This window comes from Hippopotamus amphibius, chromosome 7, assembly GCF_030028045.1.
Source record: "Hippopotamus amphibius kiboko isolate mHipAmp2 chromosome 7, mHipAmp2.hap2, whole genome shotgun sequence".
NCBI lineage: Eukaryota > Metazoa > Chordata > Mammalia > Artiodactyla > Hippopotamidae > Hippopotamus > Hippopotamus amphibius.
This window is the reverse complement of record NC_080192.1, coordinates 71147784-71169730: the sequence shown is the minus strand read 5'-3', so window position 1 is coordinate 71169730 and position 21947 is coordinate 71147784. Positions and strand designations below refer to the sequence as shown.

Below are 21947 nucleotides of genomic sequence, written 5' to 3'. Positions count from 1 at the left end.
CACCTAATGTACTGTGCAGTTATTTATTATGTTATTTGTCTCCCAACACCAGAGATTGAGCTCCGCAATGCCAGGTTTGGTTTTGTTTCGTTTTATTTTATTTTTTGTTTTGTTGTAGCTGCGCCTCACGTTTTGCAGGATCTCAGTTCCCTAACCAGGGATTGAATCTGGGCCATAGCAGTGAAAGCCCTGAGTCCTAACCACTAGGCAACCAGGGAACTTCCCGTTTTTTTTTTGTTTTAAATTTGTTTTGTTCACTTGTGCATTCTAAGCAGCAGAATAGTCCCAGGCACTTAGTAGGCCCTCAGTAAACATTGTGAAAAGCAGGAAGGACAACTAAGAGCATGAAATGAGTAAGCTTGGTTACCAGGCTTCAAGCTCATAGCAGATCTGAGAAAGTGAGTAAAAGAGAGAATGGGATGCTGCTTAAATCAACCTGTGTTCCTTGGATCTGAATCTAGGAGGGTAATTGGCCTGGGTAAAATAGGCCTGGAAAGGGCTGCATAAACTATCCCTTTACTACTAGAAAATCATACTATATGTTAACATAGTAACTGCTATTAGAACTCCTGCAGTAACCTCTTGAACTCACTTGGTCCCAGAACTCTCCTTTAGTAACTCTCTTGTGGAACACTCCGGGATCGTGGCAGAGTTTGGGCAAAACCATACTGGAGTGTACCTGTGCAGGAGAGATGGGTGGTTCTTTTAAGTTGCTTTTGGTGGATGAGCTGTGAAGCTTTGTATCCTGCTCAGGAGGCCTGAGTACATCAGGTGTGAGACTACAGCTCTTAGTTCCTACTCCTACAGTTAAGATCCTTTTATTTAATTTTTTTAAGATTTATTTTATTGACATATAGTTGATTTACAATGTTGTGTTAATTTCTACTATATAACAGAGTGACTCAGTTATACGTATATGTGTTCTTTTTCATATTCTTTTTTATTGTGGTTTATCACAGGATATTGAATATAGTTCCCTGTGCTGTACAGTAGGACCTTGTTGTGTATTCATTCTATATATACTAGTTTGCACCTGCTAATTCCAAACTCCCAATCCATCTGTCCCCAACCCCACCTCCACCTTGGCAATGACAAGTCTATTCTCTATGTCTGAGTCTGTTTCTGTTTCGTATGTAAGTTCATTTGTGTTGTGTTGTAGATTCCACATATAAGTGATGTCATATGGTATTTGTCTTTCGCTTTCTGACTTGCTTCACTTCATATGATGTCTTGTTGCATCCATGTTGCCACAAATGACGGTATTTCATTCTTCTTTATGGCTGAGTAGTATTCCCTTGTATATATGTACCACATCTTTATCCATTCATAAGATTCTTTTAAAAGTTAGCTTTTATTTTAGGTATTTGGGAATAAGATGATCATTCCTTCCCTGGATGGAGACCTCTTCCAGTGGGACCGGGACCGTGAGAGCATGGAAACAGTTCCGTTTACAGTTGAATCACTTCTTGAATCTTCTTATAAATTTGGAGATGATGTCGTCTTGGTTGGAGGAAAGTCTCTTACTACATATGGACTCAGTGCCTATAGCGGAAAGGTGAGTAAAAACATTCAGTTTGGGGAGAAATCAGAATAAATAGGAATAGGAGAAATGATTTCTTAAACTGTACTATTACTGGTTGAGATTTGTTACAATTTTCCCCTGAGGATATCATTTCTTTTGATGAAAGATCTGTGAAGTAGAAAGGGGGAAATATTATTAAGAGAAACTAAATTTATCCAAGATAATAGAAGAAACAGCAGAGCCAGGAACGGCAGGAGGAAGAGAATGAAAAACTGGTCTGCTGTGTGTCAGGTGCAATTTTCATGCATTATTTTGAACTCATGACAATATTCCCAATGGTTACATTTTTAAAATTTTATTTAGATAGATGAGGAACCCTCCAAAGATTAGTAATCCTGATGATAAGAATAATTGCTACTACTTATTTATTTCTCTAGTTTGAGTCTGTCATAAGAGGATCCGAGAAGAAAGTTTGTGCTCATTTTACAGATGAGAAAACTGAGACTTTTAAAGGTTCAGAAACTTTCAAGGTCAGATTTGACTTAGATCTGTCTGATGAAAAGTCATGCTGTTAATGACCTAGACTTTCTCCATCATTGGCTCTTAGGAGATGATCTGGTTCTAAGATTGGGTCTTATAATATAAATCCATTATTGGGAATAACTAATTAAAAACATGCTTCTTAGAAAGGTAAAAATCTCTTTTTAACCCCTTAACACATTGATAGTTGAATATTTGTATATAGACTTAAGACAAAAACAAGGAAGAATAGAAAAAAGATCTTTGACCCTCAAGTTTTTCAAACTTAACGATCCCTTGTCTGAGTGTTAGACTCCATAGGCCCTTCTGCTCTGGCAGATGCTTCTCTGCCTTCTCCGGTCACCTGCATCTGTATCGTGTTGAGGAGACCTTGTGATCCTCTCTTTCCTTCAGTATTCTCATCTGTAAAACAATGGGATTGAACCCGGTCACCTGGTTCTCTGATTTGATGTGCCGCTACAAAATTCTGGTATTCTAGCAGGTATGCATCTTTCTGTGAGGGTTTTGGTCACATCATACTAAAAGCCTTCCTTTTCCTTTGAATGAAGATTTGAAGGAGGTACTTTAAAATACTACAGCTATTAGAAAAGGTTCAAATTTTTAAAAACTAAATAACTTCTGTTATTTGGAAACTCTGAGGTTGCTTTTTTTTAATTCACCTAGAATTTTATTAATGATTTTATTACTAAGAGATTGCCACTAGTTATCCATTTCTTCCATGGAAATGCTCAGAGTAAGACTAAAATTGTCTAACTCCTGAAACTCATTCCCTGAAATAAATATTCATTGATACTTTTATGGTTCTAAATGTTGCATTTTAGGAGTTGGTGGTGGTCTAGCTGTTGCTGCTTCTTTCTTTTTCTTTTTCAGTTTTTATTTATTTTTAAAACATTTTTATTGGAGGATAGTTGATTTACATGTTGTGTTAGTTTCTGGTGTACAGCAAAGTGAATCAGTTATGCATGTACATATAGCCACTCTTTTTTAGATTCTTTTCCCATATCGGTCATTACAGAGTATTGAGTAGGATTCCCTGTGCTCTACAGTATAGCTGTTGCTTCTTAATGCTTGGGTACTTTTTACACATTTCCTCAATTTCCTGTCACTTTTTATAAATTATCAAAAGTCTTTTATTGTTTCTGATCTCCTGTAACTTGTTCTCTTTACTAATTTTACATCTGTCTTTTCAGGTGAGGTACATCTGTTCAGCTTTGGGTTGTCGCCAGTGGGATAATGATGAAATGGAACAAGAAGAAGACATCCTGCTTCTGCAGCGCACCCAGAAAACCGTTCGAGCCGTCGGACCTCGTAGTGGCAATGAGAAGTGTGTATTCAGATAAAGTTGCTGTTGATGTTTAGAAGTACAACAAGACCAGAATTTATCGGCTTTGTCTTTGTGGAGATTTTCTTAACTATTTTGTTTCCCCAAAAACATACAGCTCTTTTTTTTTTTTGGCCTTGCCACGTGGCATGCAGGATCTTAATTCCCTGACAAGGGATAGAACCCATGCCTGCTGCAGTGGAAACGCCAGGGAATTCCCCCAGCATACTCTCTTTTAAGAGAAATGTAGCCCCTAAATTTAAAACAGCTTCATAATTATTAACAGATCTGAACTGAACTTCTCACCATTTGCTTCAGGATATGGTAACCAGGAGGACAATGACTGTGCATTAGCTTATAGTCTTAGGTTAATGATATTTTTCATAGCAACTTCACTGATCAGAGTTCTCTGAACGCAGAAAACTCTTAAGACAAAGCTGATGTGCTTTGTTTCACTTGGGCCTGTATGACCCTGCATTTCTCTCTAGTAGGTAGTTTCATGGTTTGTTTGATGACCACTTCCAATTTTAAAATAATATTTTAGTCTGTTTTCTTAAAGTGGTCAAGTATAATTTATTTGATCAACTACTTTTTTGTTTCCTTTTTCAGATAATGTAAATTTTTACATTTAAAATAACATGATTGGATTAGCTATGCTGGCAGTAATTCACATACTTGACTTTTTTAAACCTAATATTTAAATGTTAAACTGCTGTGCAGTAAAAAAGAAGTTGAGATCCCATCTTTATCTTTTGAAAGTGAACCAGACTTTCAGATTTTGTCTAATCTGATGCAGTCTAATTCAGTTTCCTTTCCTGAAAACTGTTTACTCAAATTCAGTGAAGAATGTATTCTCTCCATTCACTGGACCATGAGTAGGGCTTCGCCTCTGCTGGCAACCCGACCTTCTGTATCCTGATGGGATTTTGTTTTCTGAAGTGTTGCGTGCTCTCTGGGTGCTCAGCCACCATAGGAGCAGGTGTCCAACTTCACAGAACTTGAGTTATCAGAATGGCAAGAGTCTGGTATCTAAGATCCATAGTGTCTGTTTTTTAACAGATGTCAGAATTCTAGGGCCATTTTACATCAAAGTGTCAAGACCATTATAGTGTCAATAGATGAATGATTTTTCTGTGTATTACAGAGGAAACATTGCTTCTGCCACCTTGTGGCTATGGACACTGAAACGCAGAAAAGGTTAAATGACTGGCCAGATGTCAGTCAGTAGAGATGTGAGATTGAAGCTGAGGCGGTATGACCTTCAGGCTTGGTATACTGGGCCACGTTGCCTTTCTAGGCTGTATTTTCATAAAAAATCTAAAAGCGATGCATTCGTCTTGCCTTTTACATTGGTTTATTGGGATATATTAATTTCTCTGCACTTTAATGAAATGTGCCTAGGCTTTAAATAAGATGTAAGGCCGACTGCAAGCGGCCGCATTTTAAGGTGACTCTGATGTGTTTTGAGAATATCACTCTGATTTGGAAATGTGAACATTTGTTAATTTTTGAAAGAAAAATCTGTCCCAGGGCTGTTGTCAGGTCACAACTCTCAGAACCACTGTTTCTGAAGGGTCAGGATCATGTTACGCCCTCTTGTGGCATAAATCAGTAGCGCGCTCCTTTCCAGAAGGTTGTGTTGAGTTGTTCCTTTTCTCATCACAAAATTGTAGTGTTTGCTTCTTCACTCTAGAAGAGTTCTTTATTATTTGGTCCCTTTATTTAAATGTAAATTTCTAAAACACACCTTTGTAAATTTAAGGTGGAATTTCAGTGTTGGCCACTTTGAACTTCGGTATATTCCAGACATGGAAACTAGAGCCGGATTTATTGAAAGCACCTTAAAGCCCAGAGGAAACAAAGAACAGTCTAAAATTATTTCAGATGTGGAAGAACAGGAAGCTGCCACGGTGGACACAGTGATCAAGGTCTCTGTTGCTGACTGGAAAGTTATGGCCTTTAGTAAGAAAGGAGGACATCTGGAGTGGGAATACCAGGTACCTAGAACCATTATAAATATGTTCCTTTCCTTCTCAGTTTGATCAAACGTGTTGGGTAGAGGGTAGTGACTGCTATTTTGGATTTTCAGCTTGTTCTCTGTGCTCTAAGAAATTTTGATTTTACGAATGTCGTGTATTAATGCATATATGTGGAATCTAGAAAAATGGTACAGATCAACTGGTTTGTAAGGCAGAAACAGAGACACAGATGTAGAGAACAAACATATGGACACCAAGGGGGGAACGCGGGGCAGGATGAATTGGGGGATTGGGATTGCCATATATACATTACTAATAAGAAAAAAAAATCAAATCGTACACTTAAAATATTTGCGGTTTATTGTATGTCAGTTATATCTCAATAAAAGTTCTTAAGAAAAAAAGAGAAGTTTGTGATTTTACATCTGTTAGAATGGCTATTAAGAAAAAGACAAAGGATTGGTGAGGGTGTTGGTGAACAGTGTACAACAGTGTGTCTCCGTGCACTTTTGGTGAGCATGTAAATTGGCATAGACATTATGGAAAACAGCATGGAGGTTCCTCAGAATATTAAACAGAAATGAAGAGAATAGACCTTAAATGTTCTTAAAACATTAATATAATACAAAATAACTGTGAGATGATAAATATATCAGTTAGCTTGATTGTGCTAATTATTTCACAGTGCATACAAGTTATCAAGACATCACACTGTACACCATAAATACGTACATTTTTTATTTGTCAATTATACCTGAATAAAGCTGGAAAAGTGAAAATTCTGAAAGAAATTGGTTTTAAATGGTATTTCGGGAGTTGGGATGCATATAAATACTGCTTGAAATTGTTTAAAATTTCTTTTCCATTTTTGTTTAGTTTTGTACTCCCATTGCATCTGCCTGGTTGGTTAAGGATGGCAAAGTCATTCCCATCAGTCTTTTTGATGATACAAGTTATGCCACTAATGAGGGAGTTTTAGAAGATGAAGAAGACATCGTAGAAGCTGCCCGAGGAGCCACAGAAAACAGCGTTTACTTGGGTGAGTGGTTTTCTCTTATCTGGTGATAGTACATGTTGACATCTAGATTTTATTCCTACATTGTTTCTTCCTACTTCAGAAGTGCCTGTAGTAGTTTTAATTCCTAAGTACATTCTCTGACCTTAAGATTTATACTTTGGGGACTTCCCGGGGGGCACAGTGGTTAAGAATCTGCCTGCCAATGCAGGGGACACAGGTTCATTCCCTGGTCCGGGAAGATTCCACATGCGGAAGAGCAACTAAGCCACAACTATTGAGCCTGTGCCCTAGAGCCCGTGTGCCACAACTACTGAGCCCACACACTGCAACTACTGAAGCCCAGGTGCCTAGAGCCTGTGCTCTGCAACAAGAGAAGCCACTGCAATGAGAAGCCTGTGCACCACAACGAAGAGTAGCCCCCACTGGCCACAACTAGAGAAAGCCCATGGGCAGCAAAGAAGACCCAACACAGCCGAAAAATAAAAATAAATAAATAAAATTAAAAAAAAAAAGATTTATACTTTGATTTCCATTCTGGCATTTTTTTCCCATTTATCCAATTTGGAAACCTTTAATTACTATAGCATATTTTTTTTTCCTCTGAGACCTATATTTAAAAGGCTTAAAAATGTTGCCATTACATAGCAATGATTTCACATTACTTATGTATCCTCAAAGTCTAAAACTTTTTACATTTGTATTTGCATCTATATCAATTTGCTCCCCCTTAATTATTTATTTTTTCTATGCATTTATACAGTTTATCTCAAAAAGTAAAACAAAATTCTGGTGTGCTACTGGGCAGTTGAAAGTCTTTAATATAAAACATTTTGAAAACTCTGGAATCTAATTAGTTGAACTCATTTTGTGGTCAGATACTCATAAAATTCTTTAAGCTCTATCAGTGTGCTACCCTCCCCTCAATCTCAGTGAAATGCAAGAATTTGAAGGAATAGCATGTCACACATGTGTTATGAGAGTACTTAATTGAATTGTTAGCAGTATGTCTTGAAAGATAGATGTTTAGATTTTCTTAAGGAAATGGTTATCTCATCTAAACCATTCGTTTCATAAGAGTATAGCGATTTCTTTTCTTTGAATTTGCCTACTGGAAGAGTTTTCCAGTAATTACCAAAAATTATTCAGTGAGAAACATTGTGACTTGTGTGTAATTTTCCTCCCATGTTTTTGTTGAATAACCTTTGGATCAAATTTGAGTGCTTCAGGGGTGATTCTTTGAAAAGAGCTATGTAGCACATGAATAAATAACTGGAATTCATCTAATTTTATTAAATCAAAATGAACCTTCTTTGAAAAAAAAATCAATGATGCTTGATTCTAGACATAATTAACAGTGTTCTGGTTGATTCAGGAATGTACAGAGGCCAGCTGTATCTGCAGTCATCAGTCAGAATTTCAGAAAAATTTCCTACGAGTCCCAAAGCCTTGGAATCTGTCAATGGTGAAAATGCAATTATTCCTTTGCCAACAATCAAATGGAAACCCTTAATTCGTAAGTGAATTATGAACTTTTATAAATGGTATTAAGGTGTTCAGAGGCCTAATCATAACTCTCTTTGCCCTAGTTTTGAATATCACAGAGGTCACAACTATTATATTTCTATATTTTCTGATAAACTGGGATGGTATTTCAGATGTTAATGGATTTTGATTATCCTTTAGAACATGATTTCATTGAAGTAGCTGCTGCTTCTATAGAAATCAATGTTAATAAAATATTTCTCTAGACAGCTTAGAAAAACTCTTAACCATTCTCTGACCATGCCTTGGTATCATTTAGCTCTTAACATATTTATATTAAGAATATTTATGGGGACTTCCTAGGTGGCGCAGTGGTTAAGAATCTGCCTGCCAATGCAGGGGACACGGGTTTGATCCCTGCCCCAGGAAGGTACCACGGAGCAACTAAGCCCGTGCGCCACAACTATTGAGCTCATGTGCTGCAACTACTGAAGCCCGCGTGCCTAGAGCCCATACTCCACAACAAGAGAAGCCACCACACTGAGAAGCCCTCACATCACAATAAAGAGTAGCCCCCGCTCACCACAGCTAGAGAAATCCCGAGTGCGTCAAGGAAGACCCAACACAGCAAATAAATAAATAAATAAATAAATAAATAAATAAATAAATAAATGAATTTTTAAAAAAGTCATTAAAAAAAGAATATTTATGAAACATCTGGTTATCACATCATATTTGAGACACTCAGTTTGAGTTGAATTCAAATACTAAGCCATCTATTTTCTTCAGCTATCTTTATGTACCTTGTATATGTTTTTTATCACATATATCACATCATATTTTAATTACTTGTTTAAATGACTCATCTTGTCTAGAAGACTGTGCTTTTCAAGGGAAAGAACCTTAGGCTGTTTGTTTGGCTTACATATTTGAACTGAACTGTGCTATTTGAATATCTGTTTTTTGGGTGAATGAGGCATACGCGTTTTCATTAAAGTCATAACAGTTAGGATTTTACCATTTTCTTTTAGATTCTCCTTCCAGAACTCCTGTCTTGGTGGGGTCTGATGAATTTGACAAATGTCTTAGTAATGATAAGTTTTCTCATGAAGAGTACAGTAATGGTGCACTTTCAATCTTGCAGTATCCGTATGGTAAGTGTGATTCCACTTGGATTGAAAATGTGGTTTTAATTTTCTGTTTATTTCAATGTAATAATTCGAAATTAGAATTCAAATGCACAGTGGTCAGTTGGAGGGTGGAAAATAAACTATCTTGGGAGGCAAATATTGTAAATGGTGGCCAAGGGTGCAAGGCTCCAAAGACAGGTTGCCAGGGTTTTGCCACATGCTACGCTGGGCACACCTAATTTACCTGTGTCTCTGTTTCTTCATCTGTAAAACAAAGATATAGTAACCTAATATCTGTTGATTGGGTTGTTGTAAGGTCTAAATGACATAATGCACACTCTTAATTAGCACCATGCCTGGCAAATAATAAGCATTCACTAAGCATTAGTTCTTGTTATTAGCTCTCATTTAATTATCAGCTTATGTAATATACTCTATATAATAGCAGTCTGTATAATGAGAAAACAGGTATTTCCCATAGAGCTGTGTGAAAATGCTATAAAATGGGGTTATTTTAATTTTAGTTTCAGGCAAAGAAAATTAGTACAGAAGTCAAGAATAGGTGGAATTTAACATAAAACACATTCCTGTGTATTTAAAGTTAGGGTATATTCAGATATGAAAGTCTTTTGAACAGTTGGATATAAAAAACAAAAAATATCTTCATATCTGCGTTAGGCAAAAACATAGACTCCTCATCAATTACCCTAGATGATAGAACTAGGAAATTATTGTAGAATTTAAATTGATTAAAAAAAACAAAACGAAACAGAGGGCTCTGAGCTACAAACAGCTGTCTGATATTAATCAAAATACACGGAAGGGAGAATTGTGTAATCTGCCCACATGGTATAAAATAGAAGATAAAAAAGACAGGCTGCTTCCTAAGACACGCTCATTTTGATAGACTGAAATGAACCAGAGAGCACGGTAGAGATGTTTTCCTTTCAGCTTGTGAAGAATGAGTCATGGTAAAATTTGGTATTTTGTTGATGCTACATGAAAGTAAAGTTTAAAATCCCCGGGACGTCCCTGGTGGTCCAGTGGTAAAGAATCCTGCGCGCAATGCAGGGGTTGCTGGTTGGATCCCTGGTCAGAGAACTAAGATCCCACATGCCGAGGGGCAACTAAGCCCATGTCCTCAGCTGTTGCTCCCGAGGGCACCTCAAGTAGAGGACACGCATGCCACAAACAACAGCCCATGCACCCTGGAGCCTGCGCACCACAACTAAGACCCGGCTCAGCCAAAAAAATGTAAAAAGTAAAAAAATAATTAATTAAATTAAATTAAAAAAAAAATCTTCGAAGGAGATTTGAGTACTTTTTCTTTTTTGCACTTAAAGGATTGAGTTATTGAGATAATGAAGCCCTTAGGGGTTTTTTTTTCAGTCTTATTGTTCAATAGAAAGAAAATGTATGATGCTTATGGAATAAAGGAAGATATATTTGTGTAGAAAGAAGAAAAAGGGAAAATGAAGTCGTCGAAATGTGCTAAAGAAGAGATGAAACTTTAGAAAAAGGAGTTAATGTTATAAGTCATAGGAAATTGGATAATTTTCAGCAGTTAAAGGTGGAACTATATTGATTTATCTTTTTTAAAAAAACACTTTTAATGTTTGTTTTGAAGATAATGGTTATTACCTGCCGTACTACAAGAGGGAAAGGAACAAACGGAGCACGCAGATCACAGTCAGATTTCTCGACAACCCGAACTACAACAAGAACATCCGCAAAAAGGATCCCGTTCTCCTCTTACACTGGTGGAAAGAAATCGTTGGAACCATTCTGTTTTGTATCGTAGCGACAACTTTCATCGTGCGCAGACTCTTCCATCCTCATCCTCACAGAGTAAGACAGTTTTTAGAACCTCATCTGTCTCAAAGTGTTGGGACTGCAGAAAGCTTAGAGTGTGTGCGTGCGTGTGTGCGTGTGGTGGGCATGGGGCTCCGTTTCCTGAAGTTTTACCCTGGAGACATCGTCTTCCTTATTCTTGGTTCCACCACCTCGTCCTCCTCACTCCTCAACCCACTGCAGTCTGGCTCCACCCTGGCCACGCCCCTTCCCTTTGACAAAGGAAATGCTGCTATTTTGTGTTCCTATAAAACATTTATTTTCCTCAATATTATTTACTCTTTAATGGTATTTTATAGGCTAATATTGTTAGCTAACTTCAATTCAGCTTTGTACTGAGAGTGATTTTCTTCCCCCACCTTATCAGCAAAGGAAGGAATCTGAAACTCAGTGCCAGACCGAAAATAAGTATGATCCTGTCAGTGGAGACGCTAATGACAGTAGCTGGAATGACATAAAAAACTCTGGATACGTGTCACGGTAAGAGTCTTATCATAAAATATACGTGTGTTATAGCTTCTGCTGCTAACTGTTCAAATCCAGGAAGATACGGAGAACAAGTGGATGGTTACCGCAAGGGGGGTGGGGGGGGGGGCATGGTGAGCGGGACAGATTGAAGAACAGAGAAGTTGTTCCTTCAGCGTCTACTCCTGAGCCTCCAGTTATATGGTAAATCTCAGGGATGCAATATACAGCATAAGGATTATGGTTAATAATATCGCAGTAACGTCCTGTGGGGACAGGTGGTTCTTAGACTTACCGTGGTAATCATTTCATAATGTATACAAGGGTCAAATCATTATGTAGGACACCTGAAACTTATAATAGTGTACACCAGCTGTATTTCAATTCAAAAAGAACAAACAACCTCTAAACTAAGATCTTGTTTAACTTTAGAAAAAAATGTATGACTAGATAAATAAAACAGACTTATCCCTCAAGGTACTTGAACTTATTCAAAGTGGTATTTGAAAGGGATAGAAATAGTGTTATAAAGGTTTAGAATTCTAGCCACCATGTATGTCAATTATATTGCAATAAAACTGGAAGAAGAAAAAAAAGAATTACAGCCACCAAATTGAGTTGTTATTAAGAGAACATAGTTATTGAAGGTCTACCACATACTGGGCTTGGCATTAATACCAAATAATTTTTAGGTTATTAGAATATGACACATCTCCTATGTTACTTAATCCTCAGTTATTTATTTCATCCTTTTTCTGTCTAAAATAAGCAGCAGAAAACTGGGGAGAAATATACCAATAGAATAGATCAATTTTAAAAGCAGAAGAGGGAGGTGGGTTACTTTAAAAGCAGCCAATTCACAAAGCTTGAAAGTAAAATAAAAGTAGAGAATCTGTTAGCAAATCTGGCATGTGTACAGATTTTGATGCTCTGTGGCACAAGAAATGGTATTGTGGTTCAGTTTTCTTATTACGTGGAATTTTGCTACTTTTCCCCTTTGTTTTGCTATCATGCTTAGCACTTTTGTGATATGGGGACAAGGAGAAGTTCTACATGAAACTTACTGTTTAATATCTAGGGTAATGGTTTTGTGACAAATAAGGCAGAACATTACAACTAAAATGTGTGTTATTTTGATTATCTGTGGACTTAATCTAAGCTGCATTCATATTGTATTCTCAAAAATTGAGAATTAGCTGTCATCAGTATGTTCTAGCAAAATGTACTAGGCGACAAGCAAGTGGTAAGGGCTTTAATACCTTTGCTAATGAAGATGCTGATTTACATGTCCGTGGCCAACACCACCATCAGGCAGGCAGGGAGGGAGAGGAGGGGCCCGTCAACTGACAGGCAGTTCACTACCCAAGCCATTCGTTGTCCATCAACATCTGCTCTGAACAGCTGTATTCAGGACAGTAGCTCAGGCTTTGGGAGAAATAAAAAGACTGGGCCTATCTCCTGGAGGAGCTTAATGTCCACAGGGGAGGGTGATACAAGATAAAACATAAACATATAAGAAAAAAGTCATGAGCTAAGTGACTGACTCTGGCTGTGATGATTCAAGAGGGCGTCATACACGAGGTCACGTTTTAATTGAACGGTAAATCATGAGTAAATAAGGGAAAGATAGAGATGGAGGGTGAGTGGGGTATGGTGAATAAGCATATATTTGTAAGGCTGTTGTGAAGAGAGTTGGAATAATGTACTCTAAAATTGAATTAGACTTAATTTTATTCAATCTGAAGAGAACAGCTGACTGTTTCTAAAATACAGGAGGTCTGTATGATACCTGATGTTTATTGAGTGCCTACCATGTTCTAGGCTTTATCAAGAGTATGAGCTGTGGATTCAGTCATGAATTTAAGTCCTAAGTTGGGACCTGAGGCAAGATGATACTTATATTTGTACAGAGTCTGTAATCATATATAAGATGTTTCCCTTTTCAAAAGATATATCCATTTTCATATGCATGTTTTCTTTACTGTAGGAAGATAGTTCAGTTGGCCCTCCAGGAGTAGGACATGAGCTTCATGGGCTTTTGCAGTTGGGGAGCTGGATTTGTACCGAAGTACCTTGACTAGCTATTTTTAGGGATACAGGTTATTACTCTTCATTCTCTGTGCAGGTAATTGGCCCCTGGAGGGTTGGGATCTGTTGTCTCTCCTCCTTAACGCCATGCTCTAACCAGCTGAGCCAACTGCTAAATTAACATGAGTGTGCAAGCCATAAAGTAATAAACTAAGCCGTATAAGGGACACCAATGATAATCTAATTCAACTCCCCCTCTCATGGCTGGAAGAATATCTTCCTCAGCACGCATGCACGCATTCATTCATTTATTCATGCATTATTCGATAGATACTTGTTGGACCTTCTGTTTGCCAGGTAAGCCCAGGATTTGGAATTACAAAGAGAAAAAAGAACGCTTTCCTGCAGTTGAGGTCCCTACAGTTCAGCGGCAGCGGGGAGAGAAAGCAGCACGTAAATAGCTGCAAAATATGGAGACTAAGTTTAAACAGTCCAGGACTATGTGCTATGTGCTATAAGAACCTTAAGACAGGGGTCTAGGAAGGCCTTGTAGAGGTGGTGAGGTGAGCAGAATGAAAGAATAGAGTTTTATTCAGTCCAAAGAAGCAGAGTATCCCACTAGAGCAATTAGCAGAAGCAAGAGCCCTGAAGTTGTGAGAGAGCCTGGTGCAAACTGGCTGGAACATACAGAGCAGGACAGCGAGGTCAGTGGGGGAAATAGGCTGTTAAGCATAGGTCCATCTCTATGTGCCAGATGGTGAGTTAGCTTCTGTCCAAATACCTTCGGTGAGGAGCACACTGACTCCTGAGGCATCCCAGTGAATTTCAGTTAGCTTTGTTTCCTAGAGAGATTTCTGGCTAAAAATGTACTTAAATATAATAGGACTGATTACATCTTTTCCACAAAATATACAGGCACTGACATAAGATTAAAATAACATTTTTCTACTTGAATACAGAATGCCACAGGAGGTAAAAAGTTAGAGAATTGGGGATAGACTGTTTTGATGGATGATGGAAAGTATTGGATAGGACAGAACAGTACTAAACTTGCTGTAAGAATAAGTGATTAACAAGTGATTCCCCATGAAGCAGAAGCTTTTTAATTTTTTTATAAAATTCCCAGGGAAAAAAATTAAAATGTTTGCTTCATTTATTTATACAAACAGGAAAGCAAAAAATGCTATTAGAATTTAAACTACAATCTACTAAAATAAGTTCTAGGAGACTTAGTTTATACATTTTTACATATCATAAAATAAGATTGAACTGACTATTACCTTGCTGCAAAATTTAAACCTATTACAAACTGTTTAAATTTTACTTTTTTTAAAAAGATATCTAACAGATTTTGAGCCGATTCAGTGCATGGGTCGTGGGGGGTTTGGAGTCGTCTTTGAAGCTAGAAACAAAGTCGATGACTGCAATTATGCTATCAAGAGAATCCGTCTCCCCAACAGGTAATGAATGGTACTTTTAGTAAACTTGGAGTTGGGACTGTATTATCTAATCTCATAGACAAGCTGTCCTTTTTACTATACTCCTTAGAGACTATAGAAAACATAGTTTCTGACCTTCTGAATCTTACATTCTTCGTGCTACCAGGTAACCAGCTGTCTTTTTTTTTTTTTTTTTTTTTAATTATTATTATTTTCTTTCGGGGGGGGTACACCAAGTTCAATCATCTGTTTTTATACACATATCCCCGTATTCCCTCCCTCCCTCGAGTCCCCCCCACCCTCCCTCGAGTCGCCCCATCCTTCCCCTCCCAGTCCTCTAAGGCATCTTCCATCCTTGAGTTGAACTCCCTTTGTTATACAATAACTTCCCACTGGCTATTTTACAGTTGGTAGTATATATATGTCTGTGCTACTCTCTCGCTTCGTCTCAGCTTCCCCTTCACCCCTCGCCCCCTCCCAAACCTCGAGTTCTCCAGTCCATTCTCTGCATCTGCGTCCTTATTCTTGTCACTGAGTTCATCAGTACCATTTTTAGATTCCGTATATGTGAGTTAGCATACAATATTTGTCTTTCTCTTTCTGACTTACTTCACTCTATATGACAGACTCTAGGTCTATCCACCTCATTACCTATAGCTCCATCTCATCCCTTTTTATAGCTGAGTAATATTCCATTGTATATATATGCCACATCTTCTTTATCCATTCATTTGTTGATGGGCATTTAGGTTGCTTCCATGTCCTGGCTATTGTAAATCCAGCTGTCTTTTTAAAATGTGATCTACTTTGGGAATTCCCTGGTTGTCCAGTGGTTAGGACAATGTGATTTCACTGCCAAGGGCCTGGGTTCAATCCCTGGTTGGGATAAGATCCCACAAGTTGAGTGGCATGGCCAAAAATTAAAAAAAAATTTCAGTATTGAAAAGAAATATGATCTACTTTGACCGTTTTGTATCTGCTTAAAAAATATTTCCTTGTTTTTGATTCTTAATAACTCAGGACTTTTCCATAGTGAATTTTGATAATTATAGAATTTAATGTATAGTACCATTTAAAAGTAATCTACGTTTATTGTGGAAAGTAAGAAATACTATTAAAACAAAAACCAATCCGTGTCTACTCTACCCAGTAATAAACACTTTTAACATTTTAGGGCATTTTCTTTTGATTTCTTTTTTTTCTGGTCATAAATTTACCTACTTGGTACCTCAGTTGTCAATACAATGTAATTTTGTCTATTGCTTCCTCCATTTTACTCTCGGTACTTTCCTTGCTATTAAGGGTATGTTATTGAAGTGCTAAAATATATTGAAAGTGTTTTATAGCTGGATAATAGTCTAATTGATACTTGTGCCATATCTTATGTAACCGTTTCTTATTATTAAATATCTAGGTTTCAAGCTTGTTGCAATTAAAAATAACTTTGGGGAATTCCCCAGCAGTCCAGTGGTTAGGACTCTGAGCTTCCACTGCAGGGAACACGGGTTCCGTCCCTGGTTGGGAAACTAAGATCCTGCAAGCCGCGAAGCAAGGCCAAAAAAAAAAAATTTGCACTGTTCACCTTTTTTTTTAAATAAATTTATTTATTTATTTATTTATTTATTGGCTGTGTTGGGTCTTCCTTGCTGCACACGGGCTTTCTCTAGTTTTGGCTAATGGGGGCTACTCTTAATTGTGGTGCTCAGGCTCCTCGTTGCAGTGGCTTCTCTTGTTTTGGAGCATGGGCTCTAGGCACGTGAGCTTCAGTAGTTGCGGCACACGGGCTCAATAGTTGTGGCTCACGGGCTTAGTTGCTCCACAGCGTGTGCTTCCTGGAGCAGGGATCAAACCCATGTCCCCTGCATTGGCAGGCGGAGTCTTAACCACTGTGCCACCTAGGAAATCCCACTGTTCATCTTTTATATAACATATTGATCACATCTATTTCCTTAGGATAGATTCCTAGAAGTGGAATTTGGGGCTCAGAACAGTGTGATGCTTCAGATGTGGGCTTTCAGTAATACCTTCCTTTTTGTGGAAGCCTCCTGTGGATTTTTTTGATTAATTAATCAATTAATTTTTGGCCGCGTTGCGTCTTTGTGCTGCACACGGGTTTTCTCTAGTTGTGGCGAGTGGGGACTACTCTTCATTGCAGTGCCTGGGCTTCTCATTGCAGTGGCTTCTCTAGTTGCGAAGCACAGGCCCTAGGTGCATGGGCTTCAGTAGCTGTGGCTTGCAGGCTCTACAGCGCAGGCTCAGTAGTTGTGGCGCATAGGTTTAGTTGCTCCACGGCATGTGGGATCTTCCCAGACAAGGGATTGAACCCATGTCCCCTGCATTGGCAGGCAGATTCTTAACCACTACGCCACCAGGGAAGTCCCTCCTGTGGTTTCTTTATTAAATGTGCACTAACTTCTGGGCTGTCTTCCTACCTAGTAGTTAAACATGCTGTCCAGTAGATAGGGACACAAGACTGGGCTGTTCTGAGTACTATGGGACTAATTCTTTTCTTTGATATATAAGTTTTGAGTAGTTTAAATATTCATATGTACAAGGCCCCACATAAGATATAAAATTAAGAAAGGCTTCTGCCCTCAAGAACCTGTAACTATTTGAGGCCTTTGTATGTATACTAAAATAACTGCAAAGTAAGGAAGATTGTGACCCGTGGTTTAGCTTATTAGTAAATCACTTCTCACAAAGGAAGTGCAGATGTAGCTGAAGGGCAATCAAGGAAGGCAAACCCTATGGTGGTGGTGTCTGCGCCGTGTTCAAGAGTAGCCTCTCCCTCGATAGACACACATGGAGGGGAGGGATGGCCCAGTACATAAAATGGCCTGAGCGTAGGCTCTAGGTAGACACTCACAGGGGATGTGTAGATTAGTGAGGGTTCTGGCATGAGTGGAGCAAGGATAAGAATGGAGGGGAGGGACTTCCCTGGCAGTCCAGTGGTTAAGACTCTGTGCTTCCAGTGCAGGGGGCATAGGTTCAGCTCCTGGTCGGGGAACTAAGAGCCTGCAAGCCGTGCAGCATAGCAAAAAGAGAAAAAGAAAAGAATGGAGGGGAGTATAGAAGAAAGGTGGAAAAGATGGGTTCCAGCACCTTGAATGCCAAGCAGAGGAGTTTAGATTTTATTCCATGAACAGTTGTGCCTTTAAGCAGAAGAATGACGTGATCAAAGTGGAGGTGGTGTGTAGTAAGAGACAAGCGTTCTCATTAGATTTTTTTTTTAACTTTTTTTTTTTTTTTGCAGCAGTTCAGTCCTAAGATACAGAGCATTAGTGCAGCGGAAGTGGAGATGGATGAGGAAGGAATGAGTGTCAGGAATTAAAAAGGAGGAGCTGAGAGGATTTGGTCACTAACTGTGGAGAATTCGGAAACCTACCAGGATTCTCAGGATGGGATCATTAACAGTGATAAAGCACAGAGAGAAAAGTGGGAGCGGCTGACCATCTCTCAGGGAGGGAAGAGGATATAACCTATGTTTATTATGCTGTTTCAGGTGATGGTGGGATCCCTAGAATGTGAGCTTAGATGCATCAGAAAAGCTGTCAAAGCAGAAGATCAAATCCAGATGCTTTTCTGGTTAAACAGCATTGCCTATGATATTCAGTAGTTGAGGCTTTAAACAGACAGAGGTGCTCGTACACACCTTGTGGGTTGCTGTGTGTACCTGGCAGAGGGCTCCTTCTCTGTCCTCCTGAGCTGCCAGGCTGAGCTCTCTTTTCTGAACACTTCCCTTCCTCCTTTTCATCCCCCATTAGTTAACAAACATTAAGCAGTTATCTTTAAGGGTCGGTCGTCATTCAGTTTTCGTCATCTAAGAACTGTTTGTTTGGATATATGTACTTGTAAGCACTTATTTCTAGAAGAAAAAAGAAATACTAAAATACATATTTTTTAATACAAGATTTACTCTGGGGCTTTTTAGAATTATGCCATTAGGCTGACTTGTCTGTTTCTGATTTTAGAACAAGGGAGAATTCTATTTTATTGTTTTTCATTGTTTGGGGGTATGATTGCTTCTTCAGATCAGAGCGACCTTCAGTGTTTTCATTGTTTCTCTGTTTCAGGGAATTGGCTCGGGAGAAGGTCATGCGAGAAGTTAAAGCCTTAGCCAAGCTTGAACATCCAGGAATTGTTAGATATTTCAATGCTTGGTTGGAAGCACCACCAGAGAAGTGGCAAGAAAAAATGGATGAAATTTGGCTGAAAGATGAGAGGTAACTTGGTTCAATATAGACTTAAAAACTAATATTTCTTTCAGGCTAGTTTTTGGCTTACATGAACAAAATATCCTTTCTATCCACTTTAGACATTTTTTTTTTAAATAACTGGTTTACTGTTTCTGTCATCGTGTTTTAGAATGTTCTCTAGTCACTTGTTAAGTGAAAAGTTGATTTAATTTTAGAACATGCATTTTTTTTTTCTTTTCTGTCCAAAACGTGAATTTCTAAAATCATTGGTAGATAGGACTCTATGACTTATAACTCACTTGAGGGATTTACAGTAGCCTTTCCCAATAAGAGATACTGTCTGCTTTCTGTCTCCATTTTTTTCTTTCAGTTTTCATTTAGTTTCTTAGTAGTTAGCAGTTTGCAACCCCTTTCTGAACTTGTTTTAAACTATTTGCAGTTAAAAATACGTGAACTTATGGGAACTCCCTGGTGGTCCAGTGGTTAGGACTCTGAGCTTTCACTGCCAAGGGTGCAGGTTCAGTCTCTGGTTGGGGAACTAAGATCCCGCAAGCTGCACGGCAAGGCCAAAAACAAAAACAAAAAACAAAACGAAAGAAACATAAACTTAGGCAACCTGAAGATAATTCCCATATTAAATATGCTGTTCTCTAGGATGGAAGGCCCTTCTAAAACCTACTAAATGTGAACAAAAAGGAAGCAGGCTACGAATAGATTATTTACTAAAGAGCTGGAGTAGAATTCCTGCCTAAAAGTACCAAACACAGCCCTAGAGCCACACGAGGTACCTAGTTACAGTGATACTTGTTATACACATCCAATAGCCAAACATGGAAGGACCAGATGAAGTGGCCCTGTGTCTCTAGCCCTAATTTGGATGGGGGCTTCCGCATCACAGCCCCTGAGGGGTCCTGGCCTCGGTCTTCCTTTGTGCTTTGTGATTTGCATGTAGGCCTTGGCTGCTCTGAGCATGACAGTCCCAGATAACTGTTTCTAGTATAAAATCAAGCGTTCCAGTTAAGGAATGGATGGACTGATGTTGTCTCCTGTGGCATGTTTTCCGTGAATTTCTATGTTGTCATTTGGTAACTGGCTTTATTATACTTGAAGCTTCGGAGACAAAGCATGTCATGACAGCAGTGTAAATCAATTATACTTTAATAACAATAAATCAATAAATAAGCAAACAAAGGATGTAGTCACATAATTTAATCAACTCATACTCACGCTCATCCCTTTGTACTTCTCCCACTCTCAGCACAGACTGGCCTCTCAGCTCTCCTAGTCCCATGGATGCGCCCTCCGTTAAAATACGCAGAATGGATCCTTTCTCTACAAAGGAACGTATTGAAATCATAGCTCCTTCGCCACGCCGCAGCAGGTCTTTTTCGGTTGGGATTTCCTGTGGCCAGACAAGTTCATCCGAGAGCCAGTTCTCTCCGCTGGAGTTTTCTGGAATGGACCACGGGGACGCGAGTGAGTCAGTGGATGCGGCTTGCCACCTGCAGGACCGCTGCCTTACCGACGGCGAGGGGGAGCGCGGTGCTGTGGATGGCCATGGCGGGGGACACGCCTTTGAACTTCGTCCTTCTGAAACTCCCCCTTACGTCAGGTCAAGGGAGCGAACCTCCTCTTCCATAGTATTTGAAGATTCTGGCTGTGGTAACGTGTCCAGCAAAGAAGAGCCCCAAACGAACTGCCTGCCTGTTGGCAACCATTATGCTAATAAAATAACCGCTGTCCAGCATTCCAGCAGCAAATCTTCCTCCGAACATACTCTGTCTATTTCTCCTTCAAGGCCAACTACTCTAAGTTTAGATCTCACTAAAAACTCTGTGGAAAAACTCCAGCCCAGTTCACCGAAGGTGTATCTGTACATCCAAATGCAGCTGTGCAGAAAGGAAAACCTCAAGGACTGGCTGAACAGCCGCTGCACCATCGAGGAGAGAGAGAGGAGCGTGTGTCTGCATATCTTCCTGCAGATCGCGGAGGCGGTGGAGTTCCTGCACGGCAAAGGGCTCATGCACAGGGACCTCAAGGTCTGTATTTGCGGGACGTCATCCAAGGATTTCAGTCTGGTTTTTTGTTCTTTTCTGTTTTCTATTCAAGTCATGTATTTTGTTTATTAGCTTATTTATTTTTATTGAAGTACAGTTAATTTCCAATGTTGTGTTAGTTTCAGGTGAACAGGAAAGTGATTCAGTTACGTGTGTGTATATATACATATGTATATATTCCCAGTTGGAAAGCTACGTATTCTGTTCATTCTGACCGGTCACTGAGCCTGATGTTCAACCTTCTAGGCTCTCTAACATTTTTGTATTCTGGTCACGTGTTTGTCACATGCCAGTCTCAGCATAGCTGCCAGCAGTTCTCAGGGCTCCATGTTTTAAGTCTTTTGGAGGTGCTGGGGAGAAAAGTATCACTTTCCCCCACTATTGATCAGAAGTCCTGGGTTTTCTTCTTTTTTTTTTTAATTTAAATGAGATTTTTTAAAAGTTACTTTTTATCGGAGTATAGTTGATTTACCTGGGTTTTCTTCTAATCTATATGCCAGGAACACATACTCATCCCTAGACCAGTCTCCTGGCCGGAGGCTGGAGTTGTGCTGATGGGTGGATGCAAGCTCTGGATGGAGCTTCCAGATAACATTCCACCTGAACCGTGAACTTGCCACTCAGAAGAAGGAAGTTCCCAAAGTCACATCCAGATACTTCCGGTGGAAGCATAGGGGGATGGGTAGATGTTGGAGAAGAATAACAAAAAATATCAGTTAGTGTTCAGTGAATAACAGCTGACAGCAGAGCACGGAGAGGGGAGGAAAGATGAAATTCAAGGCAGTCTCATCTTGTCTCTCTTATACAGTTATCTGAGGGAAAGTAGGAGGTTATCACCATAGATTTTGATTATATGCAGTAACTTCCTTGTTTCAAAGTGCAAGTTGTATGATGGCATTTTGGAGTTTGGAAATAAACT

At 39.0% G+C, this 21947-nt stretch overlaps 1 protein-coding gene across 1 annotated transcript in view; it reads left to right on the top strand.

Annotated features, from left to right (window-relative positions):
• Positions 1 to 21947, top strand: part of EIF2AK3 (eukaryotic translation initiation factor 2 alpha kinase 3) — a 71233-nt gene that overhangs the window by 33195 nt on the left and 16091 nt on the right. Inside the window, exons 3-13 of the mRNA XM_057741556.1 lie at positions 1361 to 1555; positions 3253 to 3386; positions 5146 to 5380; positions 6239 to 6401; positions 7753 to 7893; positions 8894 to 9016; positions 10620 to 10840; positions 11211 to 11323; positions 14674 to 14796; positions 18849 to 18998; positions 20230 to 21010. Of these exons, the coding sequence (XP_057597539.1) occupies positions 1361 to 1555; positions 3253 to 3386; positions 5146 to 5380; positions 6239 to 6401; positions 7753 to 7893; positions 8894 to 9016; positions 10620 to 10840; positions 11211 to 11323; positions 14674 to 14796; positions 18849 to 18998; positions 20230 to 21010 (2379 nt within the window). The remainder of the gene's footprint in view (positions 1 to 1360; positions 1556 to 3252; positions 3387 to 5145; positions 5381 to 6238; positions 6402 to 7752; positions 7894 to 8893; positions 9017 to 10619; positions 10841 to 11210; positions 11324 to 14673; positions 14797 to 18848; positions 18999 to 20229; positions 21011 to 21947) is intronic.